Below are 18,744 nucleotides of genomic sequence, written 5' to 3'. Positions count from 1 at the left end.
GAAAGGAAAAAAAATGTGAACCTAGAATTCTATATCTAGTAAAAATATCTTACAAAAATGAAGGTTAAAAAAAAATACCTCAAAGGTAAAATAAAGATTTTTTTCAGACATACAGAAACTGAACTCCTCACCAAAATCCACCCTACAAGAAATGATGAAGAGTCCTTTAGGAAGAAGAAAAATGATACCACATGGAAATACGGATCCACACCAAAAATCAATAACATTAGAAATGGTAACTACATGGGCAAACATATGTTTTTTTCTAATTACATGTTACTCTAAAAGATTACTGACTGTCTCAACAAAAATAATAACAATGTAGCGTGGGTTTAGAACATATGTAAAAGTAAAATAGATGACAACAATGGCACAAATATCCAGAGGAGAAAAACGGAAGCACTATTTTAAGGTTCCTATACTATACGTAAAGTGGTATAACATCACTTCAAGGTAAACGGTGGTAAGTTAAACATGTTCACTATAAACCGTACAGCAACCACTAAAAGAAGGGAAAAAAAGAATTATGGCTAATAAGCCAACAAAGCAGATAAAATAGAATAAAAAATATTCAATTAATCCAAAAGAAGGAAGAAAAGGGGAACAAATTACAGACAGAACAGATAGAAAATATGATAGATTTAAACCTACCCATATGAATGATCTCATTATATTTTAATGGGTTAGATACCCCAATTTAAAGGCAGGGATTGTACATGGATTAAAAAACAAGACCAAAATATATGCTGTCTATATGAAACACATCTTGAATATAAAGATATAAATAAGTTAAAAATAATTATGAATAAAAGACATACCATGTAATCAAAAGAAAGGCTATATTAATCTCAGACAAAGGAGATTTCACAGAAAATAGTATCACCAAGGATAAAGAAATAATTTCATAATGATAAAGTGGCCAATTTATTAGGAGAGCACAGTAATATTAAACATTTATCCACAAAATAACAGAGCTTCAAAATGTTTGAAGCTACACCTGCTAGAACTGCAAACAGAAATACATAAATTCACAACTATAACCACAGATTTCAATGCCCCTCTCTAAATAATTGATAGAAGAAGTAGGCAGAAAATCAGTAAGAATACAATTTGAAAAACACCGTGAACCAACTTGACCAAGTTGACATTTATAGAACACTCCATATAATCAGAGCAGAATATACATTCTCTTCAAGTGCACACAGAACATTTTATCAAGAGAGAACATATTCTGGGCTATAAAATGAGTCTCAATAAATTTAAAAGGATTCAAGTGATACAAATTATGTTCTCTGGCCCTAAGAGAATGAAATTAGAAATCAATGATACAAAGATCTCTAGAAAACCCCCAAATATTTTGGAACTAAGTTACAAACCTAAATAACTAATGGGTCAAAGAAGAAAGCGAAACAGAAATCGGAAAGTATTTTGAAATGAGTGAAAATTAAACACACCATATAGAAATTGTTCTTATAAGTTTTTCTTTCTCATTTGAGAAAGGAAGACATTTTACAATTTTGGCACTAGTTTCATTTGTGCAAGGATTAAGCCCTAACAATTTGTGTCCCCGACGTGTCCCACAGTCTGCATTAAGACTAGAGCTGATTATGTGAGGCTGGAGTTAAGGGCAGGAAACATTCTGAGTGATCTAGAGCTCTAAATTGAGAAATGATAGAAACTGTGCAATTCAAATTTAACGGAACTACAATATTCTTTCCAATATGCATAGAAAAGGAAAAAAATCTCCGAAATCAAAAGCAGCACACAGAAAATTCTTTAAAGTTTAAAGATGTAAATAAAATTTGCTATGAGCAAGATAATATAGCGATAACATTACCTACTTCATAGGGTTGCTATGAGGATCTAATGAAATAATGCATGTAACGCACCTAACATGGTCCCTGGCACAGAGCAGGTGCTGTGAATTTTAGCCACCTTCACATTCATTAGTTCCCTTGAGTTTGATACTATGAGTAATAAATTTTATATTATTATATCTTAATTAAAATAGTATATGCTGGGGCTAGCCCTGTGGCTTAGTGGTTGAGTTCGGCATGCACCACTTTGGCGGCCCAGGGTTCACAGGTTCAGATCCCGGGTGTGGACCTATATCACTTGTCAGCCATGCTGTGGTGGCAACCCACATACAAAATAGAGGAAGATCGGCCCAGATGTTAGCTCAGGGACAATCTTCCTCAAGCAAAAAAAGAGGAAGATCAGCACAGTTGTTAGCTCAGGGCTAATCCTCCTCAAGCAAAAAAAAGAGGAAGATTGGCACAGTTGTTAGCTCAGGGACAGTCTTCCTCAAGCAAAAACAAGCTCGTTGTGAACCTTCCTCAGCAAAAAAAAAAAAAAAAAAAAAAGTATATGCTATAAAGAGTGTGCTGCTATTAATACCTTCTTATGTAAAAGAAAACATACTTACATAGTAAGTTTTGCCACTAAACCCTTTTAAAGTATAGAAGGAAATATCTTCCTTCCCATTTTCATTGGCCACCTTGATAAAATTCTCCTCCACAGACAAAGACCACACAAAGCAAAATTTACTCTAAATCAGGCCACTGGGAAGGATTTGTTTACCCACATGCCATCAGGGGCACTATTCATTCTGAACTCCAGGAAGTACCTCCTTCAGTTGTGCTGGCCAGAATCCAAGGGCTCACTGCAGACCAGCCAATTTCATTCATACAGGCCACACCAATGCTGTAATTAGCCAGAGCGTGCAGCTGCTCAATTTGATACAGATGTGGAGAAGCAGAGGTGTTAAAAATCATGACTGAACCATTACTCAGCGGATCAACTTCCTTGACCTAAATAAAAAGCAAAAACGTGGACCAGGCATTAGTCAGGTAGAGGGAATGTTAGACGTGGGGCACTCACACATTCGGTGCACGCGGCCCTTCCTCTCCTCTGAGGGGATGTACCTGCTTCCTTTCAGGCCACCTACTAATTTCCCCCCCCAGCATTACTGTGTGTTACTCATGCTACTTGAGCAACAATTGAAGACCTGGGGAAAATACCTAAAATAAGTGTTCTCACTGTGGCACGTAACAGAGCAAACAGTCATTATTATAATATTATAATTACTATAATTTATAGTATAATACAAAATAAAATAAAGTAGCCCTTCCTCTCTCAGAACCACCTCAATTCTTGATAACTTCTTGCAGCTGTTTCACAGAATATGCAACAGAGACAACAGACATCGTATGTGGTGGCAAAGCCTAAAATATACACTATCTGGCTCTTTCAAGAAAACATCTCCCAACTCTACTTTAGAAGATGAAATACTTGATTAAAAAAAAAAAATCTGTATTTCTTTTCATTACATAACCTGAGGAACTCTGCTCTTGCCTTGAGGCTAATTTTAGCGTGTCCTTTATTCTTAGCCCCACTCCCACCCCAATATAAATTCAACTCCAAAACCATACACAGATAATTCAGATTTTATGACATTTTTTGGTGGGGAGACATAGGAAAGGGTCATGTGTACCTCACCCAACAAACTTTTCTTTAAAACATATCAGCTCTTTCCTCTGAGTTCTTCTCTTCATCTTGCCCTCCATAAACGCCACCAGACTCTCCACATCCCTCTTCAGACGTCCTCTGTATGCAGAGGCAAGAGGGGGGGATTCCCAGCAAAAATCTAGTCCTAGGTGAAATTTCTACCTTTTTCTTTAAGCATACCTCCTGTCTGGGAATGGGGATAAGGGAGAGGTTTTTTTTCACTATACATTTTTCAGAATTTCTACAGTATATAGTACTTATAAAATCAGAAAAGACAAAATAGTATTGGATTAAACAGATGCCACCACAAACAATTTGGGAAAAAGTCTTAAACCCACCAAATGTATTCCTGATAATAATGGGCTTGCAATTATGGGGTGTGGATACACAATGCTGTTATTTCAGGATATACATGTTTGAAATTTAGGCCAAGGGGCCACGAATCAACATTTCGGAATTCCAAATCCACTAGTGAATACCACAAGGGTGGTGTCGGGGCCGAGTCCCTCCTCTGACTCAGACCCGCAGACTCCAATGGGTGACAAGAAGGCACCAGTTGGCCTGCGGAGCCACCAGAGGAGAAACAAGGAGCTGTGTGCTTATCTTGGTGGTGGTTCTTGGCAGAAATTACTTTTTGTTTCTTCAGTTTAGAGTATGTACCTACTTCCTGGTGACCAACTACTGAAACTAAGGTCGAGGAAACCTTTGGCTCTCCACCCCTGCCCCATTTCCGGAGCAAATGTGGAGCATTTCCAGGCACAGGGACACTCATTGAGAGTGTGGTTCTGGAAAAAGATGGGGTTTCTATAACAGTCCTTCTCAGTGGATACTAGGAGAAAACAAGGCACGTAATGGCAAGAAGTACGTGAGAGAATTAAAAATAGAAATGGAGTATGCAGCCTAAAAATGGGTGAAGAAAGAGCTAACATCAGGACCAAAGGAAGTGAGAGGGTGTGTCCTGCTAGTGTGTGGATCTGAATCTGATCCAAAACATTCATTTGTCACCAAGTCAGAGTTTAAAATTGTAATGAATCGGGAACCTGCTACAAACTGTACCTAGTTCCCTCAGAAATGGGAATACACAGTTACTCAACAGAATATAACAGTATAACTTAGAGAGCCAGTCCTGACTAACTCCACTAAGACTGCCAGAGAAAATAAAGGACACCCACTTATATTTGAATTTCAGGTAAACAACAAATAATTATATGTATAGGTATGTCACAAAATTGCTCACGTAATTTAACTGGGTGTCCTGTATTCTTATTTGCTAAATTCGGTAACCCTATCAGAGATGGAAAGGAGAGTGGGTGAAGGAGGCTAAGCTGGCTGGTGGGGCAAAGACAGAATAACTATGTCTGGCACCACAGGATCCAAGGTGGGCAAGAGGGGCCTGCAATTTGGCAGTCACAGGGTTTTTCACTCATGCCATGGCCACCCAACGCCAAGGAAAAGAGAGAGAGAGATCAGGTGAAGCTTGTGTGCGACCACCTTCCACCTTCAGGGGTGACCCGGTGTTTTCAGAACTTCCAACCACCCTACTCCACCTCATGTCCACCCTGAGACCCACTCTCTCAAGGTGGGGGCAGTCCTCTTCCTCAAAGTCTCCCTGAAGGTAACCATCCTCCTGTGGGAAGGAGCCTCAAGTCCTCTTGGACTCTTCATACCACTCAGCAGCAGTTTTAAAAAGGGCAAGTCCATGCTTCAGCTACATCCATATATAGAGACAGTTATGTCCCCATTTATGGAATCAGGCCCTGGTTGTTCCTAACGACAGAGCCCTGGGATACATGAAGCAAAAACTGATAGAACTGAAGGGAGAAACAGACAATTCAAAAAAAAAATAGTTGAGACCTCAATTCCCCACTTTCATTAACAGATAGAACCACGACGCAGAAGATTAACAGGACATAGAAGAAGTGAACAAGACCATACACCAACTAGACCTCACAGACATACAGAACACTCCACCCAGTAACAGCCGAATATGCCTTCGCCTCAAATGCACATGGAACATTCTCCAGGACAGAACAAATACTAGGCCATAAAGCAAACTTTAATAAATTTCCAAGGATGGAAATCATACTAAGTACATCCTCCAAACACAATGGAATAACATTAGAAATCAACAAAGAAAGAAAATTTGAGAAATTCACAACCATGTGAAACCTAAACAACACATTACTAAATAATCAACAAGAAAAAGAAGAAATAAAGGAAATGAGAAAAATACTTGAGATAAATGGGAAAAAAAATCCAAATACTAAAACTTATGGGATGCAACTAACCCAGTGCTTAAACGGAAATGTATAGTATAAATGCATATATTAAAAAAGAAGAAATTTAAAATCAGTTACTTAACCTTTCACCTTAAGAAACAACAACAACTAAGCTAAAGCAAACAGCGGAAAGGAAATAAAGATTAGGGCAGAAATGAATGAAGTAGAGAATAGAAAAACAATAGAAAAAATTCACAAAACCAAAAGTTGGTTCTTCAAAAAGATCAATAAAATTGACAAATCTTCAGCTAGACTCACCAGGAAAAATAAGAGAGAAGACTCAAACTACTAAAATCCAGACTGAAAGAGGAGACATTACTACTAACCTCAAAGAAGAAAAAGATTGTAATGGAATATTATGAATAACCGTATACTAACAAATTAGATAACCTAGAGGAAATGGACAAATTCCTAGAAACACACAAACTACCAAAACTGACCCAAGAAGAAATAGAAAATTTGAATAGATCTATACCAAGTAAAAATATTGAGCTAGCATTCAAAAACCCTCCCACAAAGAAAAGCTTAGGACCAGATGCCCTTGCTGGTGATTTCTACCAAATATTTAAAGAAGAATTAACATCAATCTTTCACAAACTTTTCCAAAAACAGAGGAGGAAGGAACACTTCCCAACTCATTCTATAAGGCCAGTATCACCCCAAAACCAAAACCAGAAAAATCTAACACAAGAAAACTACAGACCAAGATCTCTTAGAAATATAGACATAATTAGTGGTGATGGTTGCAGAACTCTGTGAATAGACTAAAAGCCATTGAATTATACAATTTAAATGGGTGGATATTATGGTATGTGAAACATACCTCAAAAAAACCTGTTAAAAAAGGATATCCTTGGTGAGGACTTTGTAGACACAATAAGAATTCCTAACACTTACCAGTACCTGGGAGGTTTACAAATAAAGTTGGGCAAGAATTAAGCAAGGCTGGGGGTGGTGAGGTGAGGGTTGAGGCTATTTTGGGGATAATACATGATTTTTATCCTTCAGAGAAGGAAGAGCTGTTAGATGAGAGGGGGAGGCAATAAGACCAGAGAAACTAATTCCATCTGGTATTAAAAACTCTGGTTGTCGGGGCCGGCCCCATGGCTTAGCGGTTAAGTGCGCGTGCTCCGCTGCTGGCGGCCTGGGTTCGGATCCCGGGTGCACACCGATGCACTGCTTCTCCGGCCATGCTGAGGCCGCGTCCCACATACAGCAACTAGAAGGATGTGCAGCTATGACATACAACTATCTACTGGGGCTTTGGGGGTAAAAAAAGGAGGAGGATTGGCAATAGATGTTAGCTCAGAGCCGGTCTTCCTCAGCAAAAAGAGGAGGATTAGCATGGATGTTAGCTCAGGGCTGATCTTCCTCACACACAAAAATATATATATATATTTAGAAAAAAAAAAGAAAAACAACTCTGGCTGTCAACACATAAAATTCTTTGGAAGTCATTTGTCTAAGCTGAGTTGGCATGAGTGGCCTGGGTCAGGCTAACTTGTTTCTAATAAGACTAGACATTCATGAAACTAAGAACAATAACAATTCCTTACCCTATTGTACGATCAAATACAAGGCAGAATCCACCCGTGTTTTCAGCGGATATTCCACACGTGTTCAATTACCTGTTCCCACCCGCAATGTCTCTCCTGAGACTTGGAGGAGAAGGCTCTGAACGCTGCTTTGGGCATCAGAGCTTTGCGGGCCTGAATTCCGGTTCTCCACTCACAGGCTCTGTGTGTACTCTGAGCCTGCAGTGCTGGCGTGGGCTGTAAGTAAGATAACGTCTGCAAAGTCCTGAGGCCATTGTGGGCACTCAATGAATGGTGGCGTTATTGCTTTCCACTTCTATGAAATGAACACTCAGAGCAGAGCCTACATCATGGCAAGGTATCATCTTAGGGTGACTAATCTATGTTTCTTAACAGCACTTTTTTATACCAATTTTAGGTAGTGGGTGAAGACTCTGGAAGGCCTGTAATCCCCAGGTATCCCTGGGAGCCCCGGGCCACAGTGCCACATTCAGCAGCGAAGATGACCTGTCTCATGGTTGCCCGTCTGTCCTCCATGGCCACCAGCCCAGAGGATCCAGGCTGGGGAGTACCTGGCTTCCTGAACTCTTGGTCACAAGCCAGTCGTAATGTAGAGATGTGTTTTTGTGCCTTAAAAATTAATTCTCCCTGGTCTCATGACGTTCTATCTTGAAAACATTTCCCTCTGGTTGGGCCCTGGACCACACACAGGCAGAAGGCAGCATCCTGGGGCTGAGTACCATAAAATGGCGCATGCACGGCAGACACCGAGCAGTGGGGAGGTCAAGGGACTCTGAATGGAGGTGTTGAATGCTCTCAGCGCCCATCCTCAGGAGGAAGAAAAATCAGGCAAACCCACCGAGCACCAAACAGCTAGTTCCGTCTTCGTCTTGGAGGTTTACCTGGATGCTGCAGTTCCTGAATGGGGAGTATCCATCAAAGCCCAGGACCCAGGAGACCAGGACGCTGTGTGCGGTACTGTTGTGGATGCTGACTTCCGTTGGTGGGGAGGGAATTGCTACGTAAAAAACAAAGACGTACACAAACACAATTATAAACCACAGGAGGCCATAGCTACCAAACACACACATTAAGACCAAGCCTGTTTCCCTTGCTTAAGATTTAGAAAACTAAACATGTTTTAAAGAGGAGCCACCCTAGGCCTGAGGGTAATGGTATCAGCCTACAGATGGGTCTTCCAGCGATAGGACAGCTGCCCGGGCGGGAGAAATGGAATGCTTTCCTGCCCGCTGATGAAGTGAGAACTTTCAGCTGGAAAAGGATGTGGAGACACATATTTCCTTCACCGAGCTTGTGTTCACAATCCTACTGTGTACGGGCACGTTGCTGGGCACAAGTGCTCTAAATGGGGGTGCAGAGCCACGGCCCTGACCTTGAGGAGCACACAGCCCAGTGGAGGAGACTCACATTAACCGAGGACAAGAGTGCCCTGTGCCAAGAAGAGAGGAGTGCCACGGGAGTGTGCGTTTGTGTGCATGTGTGTGTGTGTGTGTGTGTGTGTGTGTGTGTGTGTTTGTGTAGGGGGAGGAGAAGCTTTCTAGGCTGAGAAAACAGGTGAGTCACTTCAAGCAAAAGAGCCAACTGTATCTGCATGGTGGGGAGAGGGGAGAGGATACCACAATGACCGTGCGATGACCTCAGCCACTTGTGGGAAGTGGATAGGTATTTCAATTAGAATCTAAGAAGGATCCAAAGTTTGGGGATCTTATTTTCTTGTGCTAAATTTAACTCTTAATTAACAGTGACATTCACACTTACAAGCACAAGTGATGACTAATGTTTCTGTGTGCTTACTATGTGTCAGTACTTTCTGGACTTCATTTAATCATTACTAGAAGCCTATCAGAGTGGTAGTCTTACAATTCCCATTCACGGATGAGGAAACTAAGGATCAGAGAAGTTAAAAAGTTGCCATAGGTCACAGAGCTGTAAGCAGTAGAACGGTGACTTGAACTCTGTCTGACCCCAGAGCTCATGTCCCTCAACAGGACACTGGAGGCTGGTTGTGGGAGGCAGGGAGCAGACCATGTGAGCACCAGGGACTGGGGAGTCTGGTCATCACTTAGCCGGCTGTAGGGCTCCAGGCACAGTTAAAGGCCCTCTTTATTAAAGGGGATAGATAGATGAAAGGATGGGCAGGAGATAAGGGGTAGCAGGGCTGTGACCAGATTAAGCGTGCACTGAGCACCGTGTTCAGGAGTTTCGGTTTTACGAGTAGACATGCAACTTGGTGAGTGGAAAAGAGTCAGCATTTTGTTTGACTCTCTTCCCTATATAGATTATTTGTAGAACTGCTCTAAAACATCTGCCTGTCCAGATCAAAATACGGCCACATATACTATACTTAATAACAGATTAGAAGAAGGGAGTCTTGGTTGCTTTGAAATAAATTTTTAAATAAATGAAAGCCAAAAAACATAAGCTTTGGAAATAGCATTTGTTAAAAAAAAAAAAATCATAGCTAAACTTCTGTATGAAGCATAAAATTAAAGTGCTTCTCATTTTATGGATTTTTAAATTTTAAGATGTTTATATTTTATGAAAATGTCTATAAATTTACGCCCACTCATGAATTCCTGAAATTCCCAACATGTCTTTTGAAAACTGTAATAATGGGATTTGTCATGAAGGAAGGAAGTTATACAGTTCCTCCAGTAGTAACTTCCAGTGCGCTCAGTTTTTTCTTCCCATGAACTTTAGAAAATGCCCTCTCATGGCCTTCATCGAGTTGATTTGCTGAAACTAAACGTCACTACCTTTTTAAAGTATCACTCCTTTTGTAATTTTGAATCCCCTGCTGTATATTATCCAACCTTTAACTCATTATTACACACATTCTGTTTCTTCTTCGTGTTGTTTCTCCAAGGATAAGACCAAACGGAATATGAACTCAGTATTTGCTTCTCAATATTTAAATTAAGAACAAATACTAAAACATAAAATTTGCTTGAATTTCTACGAAAGGGTGCAAGGAAGATGATTTGAAAAGGGATAAAAAGACAGCATTTACTTTTAGGTTTTCCTTTCCTTTCAAGTTTTGGGTTTAAATACCTTTGATCCCACAGAAGGAGGAGGAAGAGGCAGATGACTGGATGGCAATGTCTCCACTAGTTTGGGGACCTTCCTTCAAACATAATGCCCTCCATTATGTTATATCCCAGCTCAGAGGGAGCAAGAGATTAGGAGAAGGAGGGACAGGAGCATTGGGCCCTGGAGAAGAGTGACTCTGACTTGCTCTCCCTCCCTCAGAGCAGCAGCTGGTGGAGACTTGCTGAATTCAGCCCCAGCTGCCCTGGGAAGGACGGAGCCCATTCCTTTCATCAATGCCCAAAGCCGCCCCACCCCCGGGGGTGCTCTTCAAGGGGCAGTGGGGACTAGTTCAAGGTGGCAGATGGAAAAGTGAAAACCAGAGCTAAGATGATCAAGGGTAAACATTTCAGCCTATTTTCTTCTCAGACTCGGCAGAAGTAAACTAGCTACTGTTCACCAAAGACTGTGCCAGACACTGGTGGGAGTGCTTTTACCTGCATTATCTCATTTAAGCCTCAAGAATAGGCAGTTGCTGCATTTATTCCCATTTCACAGGGCCACCTTGTCCAAGGCCACCAAGGAAGTCAGTGGGGAAGCAAGGGCTCAAAGCCAGGCAACTAGCTGCAGAGCTCACGCTCATCTCCCCACCCAGCTGCCAGCACACGCACGCGTGACGGACCTGGCCCCGCCGCTTACCTTTGATGTTGATCTGCACGCCCTTGGACACGGTCAGCCCTTTGTCATTGTGGGCCTCACAACTGAAGACGGCTGTCTCAGTCAGACCTGGAGTGGAAAGAGACCCGTGAGAGCAGCCACAGAGAAACAGGCTGCTGTTCACCAGAGTCCTGCGGTTGACTTGGCATTCTTTTACTTCTTGGTCCATTGCTTCAAGCCATAAACGCAAAGTTCATTTAAAAAGTGTGCTGGTGTTTGAAAAACAAACCTGGGATTAAACCCTAGGTACCAGGAGCAAGGCACCGCTGGGCCTAAAAGGCACCGGTTCTTCATTCAAATCCTTTATTTTTCCCTGATGGTGAGATGTTAGGTACCAGAGCAGAATCATTTAGATTTTTAAATTTCTGCAAGGCAGTATGGGAACTGCTGGCCCCAATATCAAGAAAACTGGTTTCTGAGGCTCACCCAGACAGTCCCCTGCCTGCTCAGCCCCCCGGTACATACTATGTCTCACACTACGGACATTTCAGAAGACCAGAGACAGCAGGATAAAAGTCACCGTTTTTACAATTTCAGATGATCTGTTAATGAATCCTTTTTTAATAGTAAAAGTCAGTCAATTCATAAGGAATCATTATATAAACACCAGGCATTATTATTACTTGAAAATTACTCGAAATGAAGACAGTAGTGCTGAATGAAGAAAAATTCTATCGTTTCAGAGGTTTGAAGACATCTTAGAAATAAGAAAAAATCAGTTGATTCATTAATTTTATTTTTTTATTTTTTTATTTTTCTTTATAATTTTATTCATTTATTTATCTTCCCCCCAAAGCCCCAGTAGAAAGCTGTATGTCATAGCTGCACATCCTTCTAGTTGCTGCATGTGGGACGCAGCCTCAGCGTGGCCAGAGAAGCAGTGCATCGGTGCATGCCCAGGATCCGAACCCAGGCCGCCCGCAGTGGAGCATGCGCACCCAACCGCTAAGCCACGGGGCCGGCCCAATTCATTAATTTTAGATAGAAAGGAAGAGAGTTAACCCAGATCTTGGTTTCTAATACTATTCTCCAATAAAAGTAACCAGAGCTCCTTGGAGAAGTGGCTGATTCTCAGATTGAAACATGTAAGATGAGCCTGGAGCAAAATATAACACAAACAGCATACAATATACACACACACAGTGATGGAGGTATGGCAAAGAGACACAGGAGCCAACTGAAAGAATTCCCAATGGCCAAAGCTGGAACAATTTGAGTAAGAAAATAAATGAAGTAGCATTGGATTGTCACTAACCCAAAGTATAAAATAAACATCCATGAGTCTAAATTGATCTAAATAAATGATTAAATAAATGGGGAAGAAGAGACAAATCTCCCATGCAGAAGAATTCCAAATAACTTATGTAGGTGCTCTGCCCTCAAGAAGGAGGAACATTAACTCCCAACTCCTTAAGTGTGGGCCGCACATAGTGACTTCCTTCCAAAGATGACAGTATGGAAAGGGGAATAAAAGAAAAACTTTAGAGTGGAGACAGTGACAAACACTAGCTCAGCCAGATGATCATGGTCAACCCCAACAATGATAAGTCATGTTGACAGAATGTACCCTCGATATGATGTGATGAAAATGGTACTTCCCCTCTGCGGTCTTCCTCCCCAAAACATATAACACAAATCTAATCATGAGAAAAATGAGAAAAACATCAGACAGGTCTAAACTGTGGGATATTCTATAAAAAACCTGACCAGTACTCCTCAAAACTGTCAAGGTCATTAAACACAAGGAAAGTTTGAGAAATTGTCACAACCAAGAGAAGCCTAAAGAGATATGACAACTAAATACTGGATCAAATGCAGGATGAGTCAAAGGATATTAGGTAAAAACTAAGGAAATCTGAATAAAGTATGGACTTCAGTTAATAATAATGCATCAGTATTGGTTCATTAACTGTAACAAATGTACCACATTAATGTAAGATGTTAATAAGAGAGGAATGGGGTGGCGTTTATGGAAATACTTGTACTATCTCCACAATTTTTCTATAAATCTAAATCTATTCTAAAAATTTTTTTAAAAAGTTATTTTTAAAAATCACAGCCACGTACCATCTAGTGTAATATGGAAACTTCTCTATCTCTGGCATGCAAAGGCGTCATCTGGCACAAAGTTCAAATCATGAATTGAAGAAAGATAAAATTCTTGAAAATACACCATCATTTGTTTCTTCCCTGAAAAGCTTATTTTTTCTTCTGTCTACTTGGGTAAGAAATTTTCCATCTGATAATTTTAAAATTCAAAACTTGTCACTAATGGAGTCACTAAATATTTGAAAAATGAAAGGGGAACAAGCCTCTGAGGGAAGCCCAGCCAGGCATCAGCCAAGAAAGGCTGTGCCATGTTGGATGCCCACGTGGCAAATGCTGCGCAGAGGCTGCGCCAGGTGGCCAGAGGACCGAGTCTGGGAGAAGAGTTCTAGGAAGAAATGCAAATCTGATCCCTTTTATGTGGGTGCTTCTCCTGAGGGATTAGAAGTGCACAGAAAAATCAGCGCTGGTGGGTTTTTGTTCTTTTCCATCCAGATGGAAGTTTGCCCTGGTTCTGCAGACTAGACATGGCCCCTCAAGGGGAAAAGGAACCTATGCATCTCTGTCCTAAAATTTTATGGGGACCTTTTACTTCTCTAAAATAATGTTATATCAGAACGTGACAGATACTTCAGGTATTTTCATTTTCCAAGATGAGGAGTATTTCCCTCAGACTGGAGGAAAATCCTAAACTGGATTGCTTAATTAGATTCTCTGAACAATTCCAAGTGCTAAGAAACTAAAATTCCAGGTAGGAGCCAACATTTTTCACATTTGGTCACCTCCTCTCCAGTGACAGATGAAACTGCTAATAGTTTTTGTGATAGTTTAGAAAAATATTTATTTCACTGTAGAGGAATATTTATTTCCAACCCATTAGCCACATCTGTAAAAGGACACCTATGAATACTCTGCCTCAGGAGTCTTTACATCTTCTGCTTGTATTCCTCCTAACGAATTCTGAAACACATATGTAGCCTCTCACACTTTTTGAGGTTTGCATCTTAAATTATTCATAATTTAAACAGCTGCAAAGAACGTAATTTCAGGTACTCTGAATATCCTAACACTTTAAAGTAAAACTCTTTTAAAGGGTTCCATGCAACATACACACTACTAGGATGAGAGACCCAATGTTACCCACTGAAACAATTCTTGCCCAGCATTCAGAAGTTTTCCATCATGACTTTTCTACTTCCCCTGCAGAATTTTATCCTAATGGCATATATGTGTGTGTATGAAAGTTGCTGACTAATCACCCTATGATACTTCATGGCAACAAAAATACACATATACATTGAAATGGGAAAAAAATTTTCTTCTAGATAGACTGTCCTTACAAGTAGTATTAGGGCACAGTTGATCAAAATAACATATATAATTCTTAAATGTAAAAAGTAAAATTTTATTGGAAAGGCAACTCCTTTGCTGAACAAAATTTAGAATTTTCTATGTGGTCTGAAAATTTCTTAACCTCCAGCCAATATCCTATAGCAGCCATTCTCAAAGTGTAGTCTAGAAACTTGTGGGCATCCCAGAGGCTGTTGGGGTCCTCAAGTTGAAAATCATTTTTATAATAATAATATGTTATTTGCCCTTTTCACTCTCATGCTCTCCAGAATGTATGATGGAATTTTCCAGAGGCTGTATGATGTGTGACGATGTCATAGCTGTGTTAGCTATGGAATGTGTGCTTAAGTATTCTTGTGTTTTAAAAGTTTTCAGTTTTAATTTCTAATTCAGTAAATATCAATAGACGTAACTCACATTAAAAAAACTCTTTGGTTCTCAATAATTTTTAAGACTGTCAATGGATCTTGAGACCAAACCATTTGAGACCTGATGCCCCATAGTGACCCCAGATAAGCCAGAGAGAGGTCTTGACTCTTTGGTAAAGGGAGGGAGAGATAATAGGGAAGCAGGAGGTGGAAAAGAGGAGGTGGGATAGCATCTGGATTTTGGGCACTTTGTCAGGCATTGATTTTAGGAAAGAGGACACACACTGGATGAGGATTGAGACACTGACCCCTCTAAGCCACCGCTTGGGGCCTGTGCTGCAGATCACTACTTCACAGCCAGACCTGCGACACTTCAGTTTTCAGGCTAAAGTATCACCTTTAACCTTGCAGGTCATCGGCTCCCAAATGAGATGCCCATTTCACCAGACTCCGTGAAACTTGCAAAACCTGGCTTATATTTAGAAAAACAGGCTTTGGCTCAATCAGAAAATACAGGCAGTTGCTACACAACAACTTACATTTTTTATATATTTGAGCAGACATTTACAAGTTAAAACTAGTCATTTGACTTCAATTTCTCTTGTCAAAACTCTTGGGAAACACTTGAGTACAAACTAAAAATCACATTCCCAACTGGTTGTGAGGGGACGAGTGGGCCTGCTATAAAGTGAGAGGATGAATTTATTTCATTGAGATCTGTTATCCAGTTATGATCCCAAAGTCAGACAATTCTGGCCCACTGTCCTTCCGTCCTGCAAGGTTTATCAACGCTGGAAGTGAATCTGCTTCACTTCACGAGGGATAAGATTTTAGGTTAGGCGGGAAGTCACTTTTCCTCTTCGTGTTTCTTTTCAAAGTGTATACAAAGTCAGGAGAACAATCTGTAGAAAATTCCCTGGCACAAGGCACCCACACCAATTCCAATTGCCCAGAAGCAGCCAAACCACCTAGGACAGCAGTTCTCCACGTGGTCCGAGGTGGTGAATGCCCACAGGCCAAAGAGATGCCACGAGAGAGAAGAGGAAACTGATTCAAACCGAAGTTAACTTTCTCCAAAACTAGATGGACACGTAAGGCCAAATACAGTCATCTTTGCTTAACGTATTCAGTTACACTTTCTTTATTTAATGGCACTAGCTGCCCAACTAGAAACTCATTTATAAGCCTGGGTTGAATATAGCAGCTAGCGTGCACTAGGAAAGACAGCTCTCCTCACGTTCCTGTTCTCTCTCTGGGTGAACAATAACCACCAGACTGGAATAGACCTTGAAGTTTTATAGCCCAAACCCTGTGGCTTTCCGGCGAGAAAATCATCCACCCCCTCCCACCACGCCCAAGTCTCCACCCTGCCACCCACTCTCTCCCTGAGGTTCCCCAATACGGGAGCCTCCACAGTCTCCCTGAGCCGCATCATCTTCCAGCGGGCCATCCCCCTTACTGCCTTACATCCCACTTAGCTCCATTATGATGGTTCATCCCCCTCTTGCTTGGTCTTCCGCTGGTTTAAAAAAAGAGACTCTGACACAAGGTCTGAAAGATATTTTAAGGAACATTCAGGAACAGGATGTTCCCTTGAGGGAAGGACAATCAGAATCGCTGACGAGGCAACTTTTAAGAAAGAGCAGTTAGGCCAATTCTTTGAGTTCTGGATTAAGCAATCCTGTCCTTTCTTGTTTGCTTCTAGTGTCCACCTTTCTACAAAAAGAGGCAACAAACAGAAGAATATGCTGCATAAATGAAGTAGCTTATTACCTTGGAACTTACTATCTGCTCTGAATTCATTCACTCAACAAATATTTACTGAGTGTTTACTCTTGTGTCAGACATTTTCCCAGGCACTTGGGATCTATCTATGAACAAAACAAAGATCTTTGCCCTTACAGAGTTCACATTCTTATGGAGGGAAGTGGGCGAGAAGCAATAACTTTAATAAATTAGCAGCATGCTCTATCAGCAGGTGATTAGTACTATGGAAAAATAGAAGAGGATCAGAGGGTCAGGGGTGGGTGGAGAAGTGGGTTGTGATTTTAAATATTCGGGTCAGGGCCGGCCCCGTGGCTTAGCAGTTGGGTGCGCGCGCTCCGCTGCTGGCGGCCCGGGTTCAGATCCCGGGCCTGCACCCACGCACCGCTTGTCCGGCCATGCTGAGGCCGCGTCCCACATACAGCAACCAGAAGGATGTGCAACTATGACGTACAACTATCTACTGGGGCTTTGGGGGAAAAAAATAAATAAAATTTAAAAATAAATAAATAAATATGCGGGTCAGAGGTGGCTCCTTGAGAAATGCTTTCTGAGGAAAGACTTGGGTGAGGAAATGGGCCAAGTTTATACTGAGGGGAAGGGGAGGGAAGGTTCTAGGCAGAGGAAAGAGGTGGGATAGGCCTTTGCTTCATTCTCTAAGTGGGGAGGGGACACTTGGAGCTTTGAGCAGAAGACTGACATGATCTACTGTGTTTTATCAGGATCATTCCAGCTGCCATATAAAGACTAGACCTTAAGCAAGTAGGTCCCCTAATCGCTCCAAATTTCTTTCTGATCTGTAAAATGAGTATTAAAAATGCCTAACTTTATCACAGCTTGCTATGAGGTTCAAAGTCAATCTTTATAGAAAGTATTATGAGAATTATGAACCGATTTATATAAATTCTACTTATTATTCTTACTGTTGTTATTACAATGAATATTAATAACTATATCCCACCAATTAAAATAAAAGCTAGCTTCACTGTTTTCTAAATATAGATTTAAATATAAGTATTTTTAAAAAATAAAAACCAGAGAGACCAGCATAAGTCTATCACTCAATAGAAAGGAAGCTCAAAATCGACAGTGAGTTAGGTAACTACTGCATATAAAAACAATACAAAAAATTTATAACAAGTAGCATTTGAGTCATTCCTGCAGGTTGCCCCTATACCAAGGGCTTTACATTCATTATTTCACTGAATCCTCGTAAATGTTCTAGAAGTAGACACTGTTATTATCCCTATTTTATATAAAGTTGAGCAACTTGCCCAGGGACACACAGAGGTAAAGTGGTATCAGTCTACATGTCCAAGCTGGGGATCCTAACCTCTAACCTCTAATGTATTCCACCATTAAACACCACGCAGCAAAAGCTTTTTGCATTTCTGCTCTTTATTTTGGGATTTGGTTTTACCCATAACAAAGTGCTTCTTTAAAAAAAAAAAAAAAAGAACTTTGTTTTGAAATATATATATATACATATATACATATTTTGTGTGTGTGTGTAAGGAAGATTGGCCCTGAGCTGTTTGGAAGCTGTTTGGAAGATTGGAACTGTTGCCAATCTTCCTCTATTTTATACGTGGGACGCCGCCACAGCATGGCTTGATGAGTGGTGTGTAGGTCCGTGCCCAGGACCGGAACCTGTGAACCCCGGGCCGCCGAAGCAGAGCGCTCGAACTTAACCACTATGCCACTTGGGCCAGCCCCTGAAATAACTGTTGATTTACAAGAAGTTGCAGAAATAGTAGAGTTCCTGTGTACTCTTCACCCAGCTTCTCCTAATCATAAGATCTGATGTAATCATAGCACAATGATCAAAACCAGGAAAGTGACTTGGTATGATACCATTAACTAAAAAACAGACTTTATTCAAATTTCACCAGTTTTTGTTTTGTTTTTGGGCGCGAGGGGAGTGTATAGTGCTATAAAATTTTATTACAGGTACGGATTTGTGCATAGATACAGAACTGTTCCATTACCAAAAAGAAGCAGCCCCCACAGTACCCCTTTTAGGAACACCCTACCCCCACCCCAACCCCTGAGTAGGGCTGATCTGTTTGCCGTCACTATAACGTTGTCATTTGGAGAAAGTTACATAAATGGAATCATATAGCATGTAAC

At 40.9% G+C, this 18,744-nt stretch overlaps 1 protein-coding gene across 1 annotated transcript in view; it reads right to left on the bottom strand.

Annotated features, from left to right (window-relative positions):
- MERTK (MER proto-oncogene, tyrosine kinase) overlaps positions 1 to 18,744 on the bottom strand; it is a 106,294-nt gene that overhangs the window by 40,488 nt on the left and 47,062 nt on the right. The window contains exons 5-7 of the mRNA XM_058534606.1: positions 11,069 to 11,155; positions 8,224 to 8,339; positions 2,627 to 2,810 (exon numbers count right to left, since the gene is read on the bottom strand). Coding sequence (XP_058390589.1) covers positions 2,627 to 2,810; positions 8,224 to 8,339; positions 11,069 to 11,155 — 387 coding nt within the window. The remainder of the gene's footprint in view (positions 1 to 2,626; positions 2,811 to 8,223; positions 8,340 to 11,068; positions 11,156 to 18,744) is intronic.

The sequence above is a fragment of the Diceros bicornis genome, chromosome 40 (genome assembly GCF_020826845.1).
Source record: "Diceros bicornis minor isolate mBicDic1 chromosome 40, mDicBic1.mat.cur, whole genome shotgun sequence".
NCBI classification, from domain to species: Eukaryota; Metazoa; Chordata; class Mammalia; order Perissodactyla; family Rhinocerotidae; genus Diceros; species Diceros bicornis.
Note: the sequence above shows the minus strand (reverse complement) of the source record. Positions and strands in the feature narration are given on the sequence as shown.